At 36.4% G+C, this 18,597-nt stretch overlaps 1 protein-coding gene and 1 non-coding gene across 2 annotated transcripts in view; both read left to right on the top strand.

Moving 5' to 3' along the window:
• LOC140139969 (serine/threonine-protein kinase Sgk1-like) overlaps window positions 1-18,597 on the top strand; it is a 95,999-nt gene that overhangs the window by 59,536 nt on the left and 17,866 nt on the right. The window contains 3 exon segments of the mRNA XM_072161776.1: window positions 2,378-2,749; window positions 3,619-3,669; window positions 17,878-17,961. Of these exon segments, the coding sequence (XP_072017877.1) occupies window positions 2,681-2,749; window positions 3,619-3,669; window positions 17,878-17,961 (204 nt within the window). The 5' untranslated portion in view covers window positions 2,378-2,680.
• On the top strand, window positions 12,797-12,870 carry Trnat-ggu (transfer RNA threonine (anticodon GGU)). The gene has a single exon. It is a non-coding gene; the product is annotated as a tRNA-Thr (tRNA).

The raw sequence follows: 18,597 nt of genomic DNA, 5'->3' as shown, positions 1-18,597 counted from the left end.
CTGATTCGGCAGGTAATGTTTAATGAGAGCAGAAATTGTTGCTGCAAGTCTTACATAAACTGCTTTGCAGATTCGTCCCAGGCCCATATCCGGGGGTACTCAGTACAAATGATCATACTGGGACGTGCATAAAACATGGGTAGCATTTTCAGCCTTCTGGTATATCAATGACCCCTTTTCAAAGCCTATTTTGGTATATGAATGGGTCCTTTTTTCAAAATTTTCTCAATTTTTTCGGAAAACAGCCCAATTTTTCCTCAATCTAGCCAAAATTTTCAAAATTTTCCCAAAATTTTCCCAAAATTTGTAAAAATTAAGACAATTTTGGGTAAATTCGCCAAAATTTTGACTTTTGGTATATCAATGGGTCCAAATTTCTTGAAAAATTGGTATATTTATGGGTCTACTTCCAAAATCTCAGCGCACGTCCCTACCAAAACCAAACTTGAGTACCCCGGGCCCATATGTGGGATTTATTTGGGGGTGCAGCACTTCCAAAAAGTGGACATTTTTGAATGAAAAATGATCTTGTGGAGATTTTTTTGTGATAAGTGGACCTAAACCTCCTAAAAATTACCTTGAACTTTTTGAATGCCTTATTTTGTTAAATTGCTCCTTGTTAAATCACACTTTTCATTTGAAAAAGGTCCACTTTTTGGAAATCCTTTTTTTGAAATACTTTTTGGACTAAGCAGTGTATGGGGGTATAGAAGAAATACTACAATTATATTCTACAAATTAACATACATACATGTAATTGCAGGATTCCTGACCATATAGGAACATTTTAGGAAAGAAAGTGAATTCACACCTCCTCCTGCCAACAGCGCAAGGCCTTAACCGTTTGACCACATCACCCTCACCCCTCCCAGAGGATGTGTTCGCTGCTTCCCCCAGACACTATATAACTTTGCCACCCCAAAATTCCTTCAGAAATTACACTACAGTACCACTGTATGTTTCAATATGCGGTTCTTGATCTTCCCTAGTATGCACTACCCCATGGCATATAAAGAAACTATAACATAAAGAAATTCATCACATCTAGACCAATCAAAACTTTTCTGGATGTTTCACCAACCATCGGTTGACTTCATCAGCAGCGTTGCGTTTTGTAGTGCTGTGTGATATTGATCTGGCGACTCTAGGAGTAGCATACGTCCATAAACGTAACTTTTGACTGACCAGTCTAGATATGATGAAATTCTTTATGTCATGGATAATCTATAGACCTGATGAATTTATTCAAAGGCATAAAGAAACTGTTACTCGAAAACAACTTATTGCCCTCAAAAAGAGTCCTACATGTTAAATAAATAAATGGATTCATTGTTATATATGGAAGTAAATAAATAAAACATAACCTTAGCCTGCTACTCGAAAACAACTTTTAAACATCACCCTCATTTTTACTGAAAGGTTCACATTTGTTTATATCGAATTTGATTATTTATAAATTGCATTTTTAAATTTGCAACTCATCGCTATTAGCATATTATCATATCATCTTTATTCACAAGTCATACATAACAATGATTTGACAAAATTAAAATCAAATGATTTAAATTTCAATGGGTCAACTTTACAGATATTACAGGTAAATCGGTGTACAAGGGAGTATGGGTATCAAAATAATTAACCCTAGCCACTTCCATTTGGTAAACATACTCCCTCTGAGCAAGATGTATGTTTTAATCGTCTACAGGGGCATGTCTGATTTCAAATGGAAGACCCAAACTGAAACTGCTATCTCTAATAATGTCCCATAGCAAGGGGGTCATTGGGGCGACGTTGTGATGACTTCAGATATGTACAATTTCCAAAGTTTTCTCTCCTCAAACTACACATCACCATGTATTTCACAATATAGGCCAATTCTGTACAAAACACAATAACAATGGTTAAATTGATTGGGAATCATCAAAATACTTAATTAAATGAAAAATTGTATTAAGATGATGATGCATGTTTTTGCTTAAAATACTTTTGTTACATTTCTTTGTTACATTGAAACATGATCTTCATCCATGGCGTTGTCTTTTAAAGACATTTCTTGTTTTCATTCTAGGAAGGAATGAAAATAAAAGTTCAACATCCTCCTGAACAACCAATCATTCTAAGGGGGCTCTTCCAGTTAAAATCATACCACCTAAGGAAGACATTACCTCAGGGGGTGTAGATTTCAATTGAAGTCACCCATTCAGGTACCCCATTTGAAATTCACACTCCCTGTGTGGGAAATTAAGGTGACATCTTCCATAGGGTATGTGAATTTCAACTGGAATAGCCAAAATTTAGCAATTGATACATGTCACTTGACAAAATAACATTCAACGAGTCAATTATTGCTTTATTTTTGTTTGTTTCTTATCAACAGCAATGATGTCACGACACAGATAACAGCCTGCTGTGTGCAAACAAGCCGGTGCACCTTATCCCGAAGACGGGTCCAAAGTCCACGGCAAAATCATCACCACACCACCTGTAAAAAGACTATCTGCTCGTGGGGTCACTCTGAGCACAGCACGCAACAAGGCATTCAGCCTTTTTTTATGATCTCTCGTCGCTAAGTGTTGGAGCATCACCAGGGGATATAATTGGGTTTTTAAATCACCAAATTTATCATCATTTGTGGGATTCTTTTTCCTTGTGACGGTGCGAAGGAGTTTACAAAGCAGTGATGTCAGCCAATCAGACAAGTGTACATGTGTCGGATACGCAGACGTGGGAGAAGAATAAGAAATATACGGTGAGTTGATGATGGGTTTTAAAAAAAAAAAATTTTGTGACATTCTTTTGATAATGTGATGGATCAATAAATGTGGGTCATTAGTGAACAATTCATGGTTTTAGCAGTTGTTTTTTTTAAAGAAATATGCTGGCTTGTTTTAAAGAATAATGTTGTTCCTTGTTGAAATAATATAAACAGATTTTATGATATTTTTTGTTTTTATTTTCCCCTCTTTTATTCAGGGTTGTGATTCTGCAGGTTTTTTCCTGATTTCCTGGACTTTTTTTGGCCAAAATTGACTCAATTTTATTGATTTTCAGCCCGTTTTGGGGCATTTTAGCCCAATTTCATGCTGTTTTTATGGATTTTCTACTACTTTCAGGACTTTCACAAGCTTTGAATCACACCTCTGTTTATTTTTATTACCAAATTGCAATGTCCCCCCCCCCCCAAAAAAAGCCTGTTCATTAACTTTTGATTTGACAAAATTATGCAGGTCTAATTTTTTCCGAAAAACACATTAAAAAAATTCCATTGGCATGAAAAAAATTGTGGTGTTCAAAGTGTTCAGTCCTTTACATTTTTATAGCTAATTCAGTTACACCACCAATCATATAGAGTGTTGTTCTGTTTGAATTTCAGTCATAAAACTCATGCATGTATTCTTAAGTATACTGAAGAAACAAATTTAATATGCATGTCATCTTCAACTATCAGAAAAATACAGGACTAAATTTTTGAATAAAAATGAATATTAACACAGTAAAGCTAGCACGTTCATTAATAAACTATATAAATATTTCATGGCGCTGGCGCTGTATGTATTGAATCATCATATTAAGACACATTATCATGATTTTTGTTGTTGATTTTTTTAATTCTTAAAGATAAGCTCAAGATGGTTGCCACGGCGATTCACCCATCCTGGCACACTTACAGTAATGTTCTTGAATGATATGCATGAACATTTTTGTCACCGAATTTTATCAGGAAAGGGAAAGGTTGATGACTCTAAAACTTATTATAACTTCTCAGGAAATCAGGAGGTTTTGGGCTATTCCAGTTGAAATCCTTACACCCCTATGGAAGACATGACCTTAATCTCCCACATATGGGGTGTAGATTTCCAATGGAGTTGCCTATTTGGGTAACTCCATTTGAAATTCACACTCCCTGTGTGGAAGATTAAGGTAATGTTTTACATAAGGGGTGTATGGATTTCAAATTGAATAGCCCCGCCCCTCAACCCCCTGTTAGAGAATATTAATTGTTTTAAAAGTCATCAACCTCCTTTTGCTCAAATCTGTGACTATCACACATATATTAGTCCTTTTATTGCAAAATGGTGGATAAACATTCAAACATTTGAAAAGGGAGACTGTAGTTAGTAAAAATAAGGGCATCATTTCCCACATTTGTAGCATAACTTTTGCAAAAGAACACAGAGAATCCTCTCTATGTGCAATAAGGGGCTAAATGATGCATTCTCCCTTTCAAGTATCTTGTTTACCATGTTTTGAAACTGAATTCATGTTGACCAATAAAATGAATTTTTTTCATATATTCCATTATAAAAAGAGGGTAGAAAGCGGCACACATCATTTTGCAATAAAAAGACCAGCATATGCACCCAGTATGCACTGAATAACTATACATAAATTTTAAACCGATCATAACCTTAGCACTGAAGTTGAATTGTATTTACTTTTTTTTACTTTTTTTTGTTTTTGTTTAGTGTGTGACATAATCTGATCTGATCAGACCAAAGTTGGCATTTTTGACAATTTAGTTATCATCATCAGCTTGCACAGTAACCAAGTATGCTGTTAGGCTATTCTGTTTGAAATCCACATCCCCCCTGTGGAAGATGTTGGAAATATTTTTTACAGGGGGAGTATAAATTCCAAATGGAATGAACACATTAGGCAGCTCCATTTGAATTGCTTATGCCCTTTGACAAAGATTCAATCTGAATCTTCCACAGAGGGGGAGTGTCAGTTTCAAATGGAGGTGGTTAATGTGCTAATTCTGTTTGAAATTCTTACTCCCTCTGTGGAAGATGTTCTTGAAAAATGGAATAACCCATTGCTGTCATCTTTAAGGTCCGTTCGTACTATGCTGCACTAGTGCTTTGCGGTGCCTTGCATTCTCGATATATTGATTGCTTTTTGCCGCAACTCGACTCATCACATATCCAAGTTAAAATGTATTTAACTTTGTTACGATACCGCAATGCAATATTTTGCAGTACCATGCAGTGTGGCATCATACTGCACTGTAAAGCAATAATTATTGCAGAGTAGTATGAACAGACCTTTACATTCCAACATACTTGGTTGTAAAGTTATAGTATTTATTATGAACATTATTTGGTTTTTGTTCTCCTATTTGTGATACGCTCCGACAAAACTAGCGTTAAATCACAAGTTGGTAGTTGAGATCTCTAGGCTGCTGAGTTGATGTCTTGTGAATGCCAATTGTGTACATACTGTGCCCCATTCACAAAGGACATTAAATGTACTCCTGGCTTGCAGAATGCCCCATTCACAAAGACACTACAAATGTATTATCTTGTACAGGTGTGCATCAACTAAAGAACATCAATTCAGCTGCCAGTGGTCTCGAAACTACCAACTTGTGACTTAGCCTCGTTTCGTGAAAGCTGGTCACATTTATGCCAGTATTTCAATTTTAGTATAATTGCCATATTTGGCTTGGTACAGATTGTGTTGCATATCTTGAGAATGCCTGTTAACTGCTTGTGCATTTCTCTTCAAATAGTTTAATATGAATTTGATATGAATCTAGATATATGATTATATGCTTAATATGATTCAATCAATCTTTCTCTAACATAACATAACTTGGTTTGGTATTGAAAGTACAACTAGCATAATGGCACATTTGTGCAAGTTTTTAAGAAATCAGATTTATTTAACTTAACATAGAAAATCCCAGACCTTTTATTTTGTGATTTGGTACCGTATGGGCAATCAGGAATGTGGTTAAATTATAGTATTAGTCAAAATATACATGGAGACTACACAGTAGTATTTTTTACATTTTATAAAATCAGTATTAATGGGCATTCAGTGCATGTACAGACTGTATCAAAATGATTGGTACCATCAGTTTTTGGCATTTATTGACATGCCTGTTTCTAATGCAACATTGGATCCTCTCAGGCCCGTACGCAGGATTTATTTTGGGGGGGGGTGCTGATTTTGAAAAAGTGAACTTTTTTCCAGGAGGGGGGCGATTTTGTGAACAGTGGACTTTCTTCTGATTTTTTTTGCTCGCTACGCTCGCAAATTCTGAAATTTAGGGACTTTTTGTATAATTTTGCAAATTTGGGGAGGTGCGGTCGCACCCCCCGCACCCCCCCTGCGTACAGGCCTGGATCCTCTTGAAATGAACAGAGTCTATGTTTTATGATCATTTATAAAGGCAGCTTCTATGGTGCATTTTGTTGCAGAAGTCAATCCGTGGAAACTGATGGGGTATTATAGAGACCAATAATTATCCCAAATCTAGTAATAGAAGAGTTCAAAACAGTTCACTTCCATCTATATTTACTCTGGGGGAGTAGAGAAACTCTCAGGGAACACATTGTGTTTTTAGGTTATTTATTTTTTCAAATAAAAAAGGGGGAGGAATACACATAATTGTAGGAAAATGAAGGAAAGGGAGAAAAACATTGTGTTCAGAAAGGGGATGCAAAAGATTGTTGACAGAATTATTTTGAATTCCTGGATTTCCTCTTCCCATGTATAACTGATTGATCAGTTTCTAAAGATATAAACACCTCACAAAAAGAAAGTCCCCACTTCTAATTATGTGTATGAGAAATAATGACCACTCAATTTGTGGGTGTTAATAATGATCAAAATCCCTCAATAAATTCATACAACTAAAAATAGAAAAATCCTCAAAATGCAAAATATAGGTCAGTCAGGCCCTTAGAACAGGGCAGTGATGTGGCCTTTAACAGTGGCATAACTAGGGGCAGGGGGAAACGTTTCTGGGCCGCACCCATGGGTGGCGCCAAATTGGCCAATTCAGCATCGATTCTGCACCCCTCCAAGTGATGAAAGTCAAAATTTTTGCACGCAATTATTTCAAGAACAGGGGGCATTCTGTATTTTTAGCCCTGGCGCCACAACCCCTAGCTACACCACTGCCCGCATCGGGTGGGGGAGGGTAGGGGCGCCAATTTTGTTTCTTGCCCGGGCGCTACCAACCCTAGTTACGCCACTGGCCTTTAAAACACCATTTTTGGTATGATAATGGTTGGGTAACTTTGCAATGCGCATCTTGGCATGCCCTTATTGCACCAAAGGAATGCTCTACTAACCTAAAAACAAAGTAGGCTAAACTCACTTAAATGATATGTTTATATCCCCAGTATACAATGTGCTTGAAGAACATGTACTCACTTTTATATGACACTGCACAATATTTCAGAGTAGTCCTAATTTTCAACACATTTTTTCAACAATATGTAGGGCAGGGCTTTTGAACTTTTTTTTCCTTTTGTGATCCAAATTTCATAAATATGGCCGCCACACAACCTACAACATGCTACAGTATTGCTTTGCATGCAATAATTAATTTACTTCTGAAATTTGATGATCAAGGAAAGCAAATTTCATTGTGACCAAGGTTGTTTTGATTGATCAATTGAAATAAAGAATAACTTTTAGTATCTAAAAAAAAGAAGAAACTAAAAATTAGCAACATAATAAAATCATTGGTATGCAATGCATTGGTCAGTGCAGTTCAACAACACTCAGCAGTTGACAAATTTTTCAATTCGCAAAAGCAATGTCATGTTTTGCAAACACGATGGTTATTGATCGATTTTTAAACAGGTTCACTGTTCTCTAGAAAAAAGGAATTTAAGAAAATTTGGATCTCTCTTTAGGACTACACAGGATGAAAGATGCTTATTTATATTCCATGTAGATGTTGCAGCTAAAAGCTAAATATAACACTCAAAACATATGCACTCAGCGCTGATATTGGGTTACGAAAAAAATTTAGGCGAAAATAAAGCTAGGCTTGTGTAGCAATATTAGATGGTGCCAGACATACTTCCCTCCCACTTCTAGGGGTTGTCAACCAGCATTCAAATGCAACTGACTCTTGTAATAACCAGAGAACTGTTATATGACATTTTGGCTTTAAAGGTGCATGCCCTGATTAACAGCAAGAAAATACAGATTTTTTTTGGTGTCTGAGGAAAGCTCATTTATTGGGCTATTCCAGTTTAAATGCATACATCCCCTATGGAAGACATGCCAGTGAGTGTGAATTCATATGTGGGTTACCTGAATGGATGTACTCCATTTGAAATCTACACACCCTGCGTGAAAGGTTAAGGTAAACTCTTACCAGGCCTGTAACCAGAATTTATTTGGGGGCTGATTTTGAAAAAGCTTTTTATACCAATGGAAACATCTGGCTAAATAATGCAGCTGCCCCCTCCCAATTTGCAAAAGTATTTTTAAAAAGTCCCAAAAGATCCTGTGAGAATAGCGTGGAATTTTTTTTTTAATGCTTTTTTTTTGTTTTTTGGTCTAAATGGGTAAATTTGGTAAAGAAGGTCTACTTTTCACAAAATCATCTCCCTGCTGGATAAAGGGCACAATTCAAAGGGAGTATGAGCATATCACCCTCGTCATATATGTGTACATCCATATCAAAAGGATGCGCTTGTCGGCTGCTACATGTGTCTCATTTTACATAATAGCTAGGAATAAATACCAGACTCATCTCAAGTGGAGGTCACTTCAAATTATCCCCAAGTCACATGGCTTTAATCAGATAACATTCCATAACCATGTCACTCACTTGGGGATGATTTGAAGTGACCTCTACTTGAGATGAGTCTGGTATTTATTCATGGCTATTATGTGAAATAAGACACATGTAGCAGCCAACAAGTGCATCATTTTGATATGGATGTACACATATGAGCTTCACTGGCTGCCTTTTATAGAATTTCGGACTCAGTACTATAAGTTAGCTGTTCTTGCTTTACGGCACTTTGAAGATATGTTACCAACTTATCTGTCTGCTACGCTCTGCACGTACAAACCAGCTCGATCACTTTGATCTTCTACTGAAAGATTATTGAAATCTCCCCGTGTTAATCTTAAATCGGCTGGTGAACGCTCCTTTCATTTCGCTGCTTCGGCTGTTTGGAATTCGCGCCTACTAAGAACCCTCTATTTATTTATTATTATCATTAAGGGCTGGGGTATGAACGTTTGGACAGTATTTATTTTGGGACATTAGAGCACATCAGCCATATCGAATTGCATTCTGAATATGAAGAATGTCATTCCGATATCAAATAATTTTGATTTTTGAAATTAGCAATTTAATACACATTTTATGGCAAATCATTAAAATTGATATTTTTGATATTTAACAGTACTTGAAGTAAACTTTATAAATCTGATGATTTATACTTAAAGTGTATGTAGGTGGGATGAAAAGTCGACGATCAATTGAAAATTTTGACCTTTCAGTATTAAAGATATGGATTTTTTTCCCAAAACACCAAAAAAAATTAGGTCTTTTTGGGAAAAAATCCATATCTTCAATATGAAAGGTCAAAATTTTCAATTGACCGTCGGCTTTTCCTCCCTGCTACATACACTTTAAGAATATATCATTAGATTTATATAATTCACTTCGAGGACTGTTATATATCAACAATTTGAAAAATATCAAATTTTTATAATTTGTCATAAAATTTGTATTATATCGTGATTTTCAAAAATGAAAATTATTTGATATCAGAAAGACATGCTTCAGATTCAGAATGCAATTGATAGGTCTGAGGTGCTCTCATGTCCCAGAAAAAATACTGTCGAAACGCAATAAACGCTCATTTTAGATCCCTTAATTCCACACCCAAAATAGAATAAATTACGTATGGGCCTGTTCATGTTGAAATCAATTGCGCAAATGGGCAATGTGACAATTGACTTCCTGGGAAGTCTACACTTGTTAACAAGTGTTATGGTAGTAGCTATAAGTATATCCGGAAAGATTATTGCAGTGTTATCAAGAATTAGGAATATTAGGATGACATAGGCTATATATATCAAGTAAAATACTTGTTTAAGGTAGGACACACATTCACATAGTACTAACTTTGAACCTATTTTACACTAATGAAAGATACTTGCTTTGGGTACTTTATGAAAGTCCTTGGGTGATATACAATGTGAAATATACCCCCCCCCCCCTTCGAATTATGGTAACAACACTGTATTACAATTTGTTTGTAACCCCAAAAGTGGACTGTTTTGTGTTTTTGATGAAAATGCTTGTTTAGGGTAGGACAACATTCACTTTGGACCTATAAGAAAGATACTTGCTTTGGGTACTTAGAAAGTCATTGATATACAACGTGAAATACAAGCCCCCCCACTGAAGTCTAGTAACATCCGGGTAACATCACTGTGTTTGTTTGTATGATGACAGTTAAAATGTTTTGTCATTAATTTTCAAATTAATAATAAGTTTTAAATTTTTGCTTAGCTTTTCATTTTCCATTCAACTCTACATAGACATTGGAGTGGGCATCAATAGCTAGTGGATTTTTCAACTGTCATACTATTCTTGATAGACCTTTGAACAGATCTGATAGGCCTACCACCATGACCCAGAGACATGGTTCAAACAGGTTATCTAATCCAAGTTTGTTTGAGGGCATCCAGCTATTTATATCCACTAAGTGACAATGATAAAGTTTATGACTCAAACAATGACTTCAAACAATATTAGTAATATATATACCGAATGACCCATTTAGTCTCATTCCCGTTTTGATTTCCTGTAGTAAAGGATTGTGGACTAAAGGGAGCACTGTGTGGCTGCAGTTTGTGACTCTCACAGACTTAGCTCGAGCAACCTATGCGCAACCGAGCTCACGTTCAACCGAGCGCGTATTATTACTAATAGCAACAGAGCCTGAAAGTTTAGTGCTAGGAACAGTGTGGCACACTGGTTAAGGTCTTTGCTTTTGGTGCCAGATGTCCTAGGTTCAATTCCCCATACAGGACAAAAAAGACCCTCTAATTCTGCTCTCTTAAGGCTCATCTGGCAAAGGCAGGTACATGTCCTGTGAAAAAGACAGACCTTGTTACAGGTAGTTCCAATCAGGTTAATAAGCCCAATTGTTGGCTACACTTGCCTGTCCTGTAGATTAATGCCCTGACCAGCTATCTATGGCGACCCCTCCTCCCTTCACCAGGTCATATGTGCCTGACAGAAGTTTTGTAAACATTATGTCTCCTGCTAATGCCTAGATATGCTTGACATAAAAAAAAAACACTAGTGGCCTTACTTTTTGAATGTCCCTTAAGTTTTTTGTATCAAAACCAGTATTTTTTGAACACCCCTCATTCATGATGGATGGGTTTGTCTGATATTAGTAATGTAGTACTTAGGGAGGTGACAGTAATGCTTTGTACATAGTACATAATACCATAGGCAGTAGAGAGAATACACTGCTCCTATCTTAAACCATCCATTATCATCATCATCTGATATTATTAAGACGATTTGGTTACATGTTGTCATATGCTGCAAATGTGGACATTTTTGTGTTACATTTATTTTTGCGCTTTTCAGATTCCAAGCTGCTACCGCGAAAATAACAACGTCCAAATTATATTCCTTTTGTGTAGGTAAATGTTGTAAATCTAAAAACAAGTGAAACAATTCAAAATTTGTAAATAGTGTAAAATTAATTGTGTGAAAATTTCCAGTTTTACCGTAAGCGAAAAAAGGATATTTGATGTGGTATAAGACATCATTAATTTTTGAGTTTTTGTAGACAAAAAACATGGGAATTTTGAACTCTTTTTAGAACAGTTTTCATTTTGTACCTGTGAAAAATAAATAAATTGTTAAGAGTTTTAGCCTTTAGTATCAAATTTATAAAACATAGGATATTGCGCCACAATAGGGTTTTCAAAGATTACATCATAATCTGCAAAGAAAAATTTACCCCAAAGTAGGGCAGTCTTATACAAAGTACGATATGGTGCCCGGCATGTACATCTTGTCAGGGCTGTAATAAACGATAGTATGCATTGCTATTGCTTTCTTGTTGAACAATTATGGTTGTATTACAGGTATTCTGATGTTGGTGTCAGGCGATGATTGATATTGTAATGGATACATCTGAAGGTGGCGTGGCTGACCAATACCGCCATATCATTTTGTGACGTGTGATGGATCTATTTTAAAGTCATGATGTTGAATTAGGATTAATCGTCTTTGTATTACTGAATTGTCTTGTACTGCTGACAAGAATAATTTGTCTATGTGAACTATCACAGATGCTGCGCATATACACATGCCCACATATCATCACCCTACTACGATAATTGCCTAAGTTATTTTTGTAATTTTGAGAACAAGTATTAAAATATGGCTCAAGCATGCATCATTGAGATGTTTTAATTGTTTTCAAACAGTTGTAAATACATTAGGAATAAAGTAAAACAGTCATAGAAATTAACTTACATTTATCAAAAATGGTAAAAAAATTGTAAAAAATGAGAAACAGTGATTTTTTGAAGAAAAAAAATCATGTAATTTAAATCGCAATTAAAATTTTTTTTTAAATCAGCTACCCTGATTGCTATTTGTTTTTGCACATTTCTATTGAGATGTTTAGTTCACCATGGTTTCCATATGTTAACACACATCACACAGACTTGGAATGTACATAGACCGTGGGTGTTTCCAGAGAAACCGATTTACATCTAGGTTTTCAGCTGCCCTTGATAAGATATGTGGGTGTCTATGGAGCACACAACTCTTTTCCTTGTAATTTAAAGAAGAATTTGAGGCTAACTTTCTTCTCACTCACTTAAATGGTTTAACATATGTTAGGTGGTTCAAATCTGCAGGTGGGTGTATCCATAAATTTGGAGTACAAAACATGTTGAGAAGATTTTCTTGGATGAGAAGATGATAGATGGCGGGTATTGAACTGAAGGCCTATAGATAATAACATCACTGCTCTTCTCCATCTGACTCATTAGCTCAGTTGGTAGAGCATCGGTCTGGTGATCCGAAGGTCCCAGGTTCAAATCCTGGATGGTCAGTGAAATTTTTTCACTGGCTGTCATTAATGTATGTGGAGACTTGTTTTAAAAACCTTTCTCATGATTTGAGTTGGCTTTGTGATGTGCGCATTTCCTACTCCCCGGATTTTGGTGTGAGGGGGCAAATTAAGCCAAATATTTGTCCCTTAGGGGGCAAGGCCAGATTTTCGTCCCCATTTAGGGAGCAAAGCCAGATTTTCGTCCCCATTTGTCAATTTTTGCTCATAGCCATTCCAACTTGTCCCTGAAAATTTTATGTGTGGGCACTCTGTCCCCACTGCCCCGGTGGAAGGTATGTCCAAAATCTTCCACAGGGGAGTGTGGAATTAAAATGGATTATTCCAATAATAAGTGTCACCTAAAAAAACCTGATGTTTATGGGAGTTGCCATTTTCAAACTATCCAACTTTTTGGTAATTGACCACTTCGCTGACGTTAGAGGCGTTTGGGTCTGCTATCTCCAATTATGCTGGAGTAACTAAGTGGAAAACTGAAAGCGAGGCTAAAGATGTAAATTACATACTCCCAATTATCCATAAGGACTATATAGCTGAGACTTAATATATGTAGTACAAGTACAATATAGAACAGGCATGAGAATTTTCAGTTTAAAAACTGAATTCAGGTTTTTTTTTATAGTCAAAATTTCTGCAACTTTATTTAATTTCAGCCTATTTTTGGTACTTTTTGCCCAATTACACATTTTCAGTTTTTTTTTAGGAAAGTGCAGTCTCATGCCTGATAGAATTAGAAGTATATTACATTTAGCTAATTTTAATTTGGTAGGTGGATAAGAGTAGATACTTTTTTTTCAACTTGAATGTTTTCCGTTTTTAGGTACAATAAGTAGCAATGAGATATGAATAATCCAATGCATTTCTAGCACTCTACTAATCACTATTTCAATGCTACTACTAGGCATGTTGGTACTAATTTGAATGCATTCTGCATGTTGGGTATGAAAAATGTCAAACTTTAACCTTTGACCATCAAAGGACATCCATGTCAAAATGATGCATTTGTCGGCTGCTACATGTGTTCATGTGTATGTCTCATTGTACATAATAGCTTGGAATATAAATACCAGACTCATCTCAAGTGGAGGTACTTCATATCATCCCCAAGTCACATGATTTTAGCAATTATCCACGAACATTCCTAAACCATGTGACTTGGGGATGATTTAAGTGATCTCCACTTGAGATGAGTCTGGTATTTTAGCTGTTTTGTAAAAAAGAGACTTGTGTAGCAGCTGACAAGTTCATATTTTTGATATGTACATTAATAATGACAATAACAATTTTAATAATTAAATATTCATAAAACTTTTATAAAATAATTAAATTTCATTGAATACAATTTTTGAGAGAAATAATATTAATCCTTAAAATAAAAGAGAAAATTCAATACTGCTTTTACAATTACAATAGCATGCTTAGAAGTACAGTTAACTATCAAAGAGATTTGAATCAAAGAGAATCAACTCTGCCATGTGTCCCGGGGGGTAGGGTCACTCCCATTGTGGCCTGTACACCATCCGCGATAATGAAAACGCGTAAAAAGGGTAGTTTTTCGTGGGTAAGCACGATACACACGCGTTTAGGGTGTCAAAAACATGAAATATTGGAAAAAGGGTAGCAAAATTGCAATTGCTAATACGCTGAAATGAAATTTAGGGTATGAAATTTGATGCAAGGAATAAAATCCCTGTTTAGGGTGTGAAAACACCTGTTTAGGGTATTGTTTTAGCCAAGTGTTAAATCCTTGTTTAGGGTGCTTTTCAAAAGTTGATTATCGCGGATGGTGTACAGGCCACAATGGGAGTGACCTCCCGGGCCATGTGTGCGTGTTGCTTATGGAGGCCAAATAGTGTACCTTCGCATCATTTTGTCATGCACCTGGTAAGCTCAGATTCAAAGAGTATGCATGTTTGCATCTGCAAATTATCATTTGATGTCATGCCAGGAAATGTGCTATTCCCATACAAAATCCACACTACCGCTGTGGAAGATTTAGCCAGAAGTCTTCCACAGAGGAAGTTTCAAATAGAATAGACAATTGGGGAACTTCCATTTGAAATACTCACTCCAGTTGTGGAAGATATAGGCAAAGCCATAAGGGAGTATGTGTTTCAAAATGTTAACCCTGACTAATTACATTTGAAAAACACACTCCCGCTGTGGAAGATATTTCCAAAATCTTCCACAGGGGTAGTGTGGGTTTTCCACTTTCATCTGGAATAGCCCATGACAAACCAAGATGTCTTCTTTTGGTTTTATCTCTTTGTTAGCTAAAGATAAGGAGGAGAAGAAAAAGTGTTTGCTAAAGTAAATTAGTACCAATAGGGTACCGTAAAACCCTGTCTACAAGCATATAGTGTGCTTCTGATGAAAGCTACATTAATCCAGTTGCCATTATGGAGTTTGAGCAAATAAATTACGGATCCAAGCATATACAAACTAGCACTACTTTCGGGCTCTGTTGCAATTTTCAGAATACCAACACTCGCGCAATAATTAGCAAATGTTATTTTGTAGAATGTAGCACCAATAGGGTCATTGACCAAATCAAAGGAATGAGGAATACGGCGGTGCGAATCACGTTATAAACACTATTGTAGTCCGTTCCGCTTGAAAACACGGGAACTCTCTATACTATCCAGAGAGGTTGCGTCGCACTGACGCGCTCGATTGAACGTCTCGCGCTACGCGCTCGCAAAGTCCGCGAGGGCCACAGACTGCGGCTAATACAAACAAGTATTATTTTAAGACCGATCTATTGTATTGGTATATTAACGCTTGCTTCGAATTGATTAAGCTTTTATAAAGAACACTATATATGCCTGTAGACGGGGTTTTACGGTATTCCAGTTGAACTCCATACACCCCCTATGGAAGATATTACCTTAATCTTTTTCACAAGGGGGTGTAGATTCAAATGGAGTCACCCATTCAGGTAATTCTGTTTAAGATTTACACTCCCTGCTCGGAAGATTAAGGTTGTGTCTTCCATAGGGGTGTATGGATTGTAACTGGAACAATCAGTGTTGTGAGCAAAATTTGAATATTTTTCTTTCTTTTTTTCAATTTTATTACATAATGGTTTCTTTTTCTTGAGAAATACACAAGCTTTGGTGGCAATGATGAAACATGTTTGAATTATTTTTTAAACAAATTACTTTTGAGCACAAAATGGCATTTGGTTATCTATTTGGCCAAAGTGACAGCACCAGATGATTTGTTCTGAAAGGGGTTAAGGGTACTACACCCCTGCCCAATTTCGTGATATTTTTGCATTTTCTCAAAATTATAGCGCATTGGGGACAAGTAAGATATGTATATTATAGGGGCAGGACTACAACTACTGCACTGGAAATTTTATTTCAGCACAGACAACAGTTGTGGAGTTACAGTCAAAAATGAGGGAAAACCAATATTTGATCAATAAATCAATAACTACTTGCTTTGAGTTGCTGAATTTTCAGTACAGTAGTTGTAGTCCTTGCCCTATAATATACTTGTCGCCAATGTGCTATAATTTTTTGAGAAAAATGCAAAAGTAAAAGTAGGCACAAAATTGGCCAGGGGTGTAGTACCCCCTTAAGAGCAAGTGATTTAAGAGCAGGCAGAGTAATAAAAGAAGTGCCTGGAATTGTGCATTTTTGTCCAAAATCTGGACATCTCCCTCTTTTGTTTTTGGGGTGGGGAGAGGAGCTTTAGAGTGGGGGGGGGGGGGATTTGCCCTACCATATAACCCTTTGGTGCTACCACTGCCAACTAGTTTTGTGGTACTGGAATTATTGTAAACATTATTTAATTAGTTATCTGTATGTTTTTGGGTCAAATGGTTTTTATTGAAATAAATAAAATGTGACGTGTCATGTCAAAACCAGAATTTGTGATGTTATCAATGTTAAAAATATTGTCTGATATAGTTTCAGACCGGAATATAACTGGCATCTTGTATTTTTTAGACATTTTTCAAGTTAATTCCTACTCTCAACATTGTCAATAATATTTTTAAAGGCCGATATCTCAATTTCCAATTTTATAATACCATAACTTCCAAACTCAATATCTTCGCTTAGGAATGTCCGATTTCATTGGGGAAAACGCTGTTGTTTTGTCGAGCAAAAATATCTCTATATTTAAGATATGTAAAACCCTCAGAATTCATAACCTGCCCAAAAGTGTCTGGTTTTGACATGACACGTCACAAATGTTAAAAGGTATTATGACTGAGGGCACAAACCAAGTAGTTTACGATGTCCTGTAAATGTAACTATACATCATTGGGCTATTCCATTTAAAATTCACACTACCACTGTGGAAGATTTAGCTATGAAGTCTACAGAGGGAGTATAAGTTTCCAATAGAATAGACAATTGGGCAACTTTCATTTGAAATACTCACTCTAATTATGAGCTATTATGAAAGATATAGGTAATAAAACCATATTACAAGGGGAGTATGGGTTTCAAAATGATTAACTCTGATCAATTACATTTGAAAAACATACTCCCTCTTCCAAAATCTTCCACAGGGGTAGTGTGGATTTTAAATGGAATAGCCCATTTGTTGCATCAATATTTGAACCTTTCAACGTAATCAACATAAACATGACAAAGGGATACAGACAATCCGCAAACAGCCAAAGTCCCAGCAACACCCGTAGTAGTGAAGCCTGATTGTTCCATGAAGTGCGATAGACAAAAATGCTATCGGCACATACAGCATATTTTTACAGTCTTTTGTGTAAACGCAAAGACATGCAATGCTCTACCGTGTGTATGCAAAGGCATGCAACGCTGGTGTGAACAATTGGCCCTTATGAATATTTAAGAATTCATTACATACAAAGCACAGGAACTTTGGCTGTTTGTGGATAGTCTCTATCATACTTTATGATCCCAGTGAATTCACTAAGGCATCGTCAACCTTTTGGTCTGTTCCCTAACAACTATTCTAATTTATTGGCTAAACTTTACCGTTTCTGGTAATTTTTCAGGTATATAAAGTTGTAGTAGTCACAGGAGGAAAGACATGGTTCATCTTCAGAAGATACAATGAATTTCACAAATTATATGATTTGGTAAGTTAAATGTCTGTGTGCATACCATCTGAGGAGCCGTATCGCAACTGTGGAGTGCCGTGGTTGGAGATAGCTCCATAAACAGTGTCATTGAGCTATTTTGTGGTACAAACACCTCTCTAGTAAGCTGATTGTGTGTATGGTGGATGTGTGTGTGAAAAACACTGTGATTAGAATGTAGCCTGTATGACAGCGTTTACTAGGTACCATACCATACTGATAATCCCCTGGCCCCTATACAAAACAGTCTAGTTTTCACCATTTGTTTCAGATCATAAGGTGGGTCAGAGAGGAGAGTTATTCTAGTGGGTGTTTGCACTCAAATATTGAGACAAAAACACTGACATGTAGAGGAATGGTATGGTTTCTATAAAGGAGATCCCAAGCAGGCCCGTGCAGGGGGTGCGATAGCATCTCCCCAAATTTGCAAAAGTATACAGAAAGTCCCAAAATGTTAGATTTTGCAAGCATAGCGAGCCAAAAAATTAGGTTTATTACGTTTTTTTGGTCAGAAAAGGTCCAAATTTGGGGGGAAAGTCCACTTTTCACAAAATTGCCACCCCCTTTGAAAAATAGTGCACTTTTTCAAAATCAGCAACAAACCCAAAAAAAATCCTGCGTACGGGCCTGATCCCA

This window comes from Amphiura filiformis, chromosome 18 (genome assembly GCF_039555335.1).
Source record: "Amphiura filiformis chromosome 18, Afil_fr2py, whole genome shotgun sequence".
NCBI lineage: Eukaryota > Metazoa > Echinodermata > Ophiuroidea > Amphilepidida > Amphiuridae > Amphiura > Amphiura filiformis.
The sequence above is the reverse complement of the archived record's forward strand: the minus strand, read 5'-3'. Positions and strand labels throughout refer to the sequence as shown.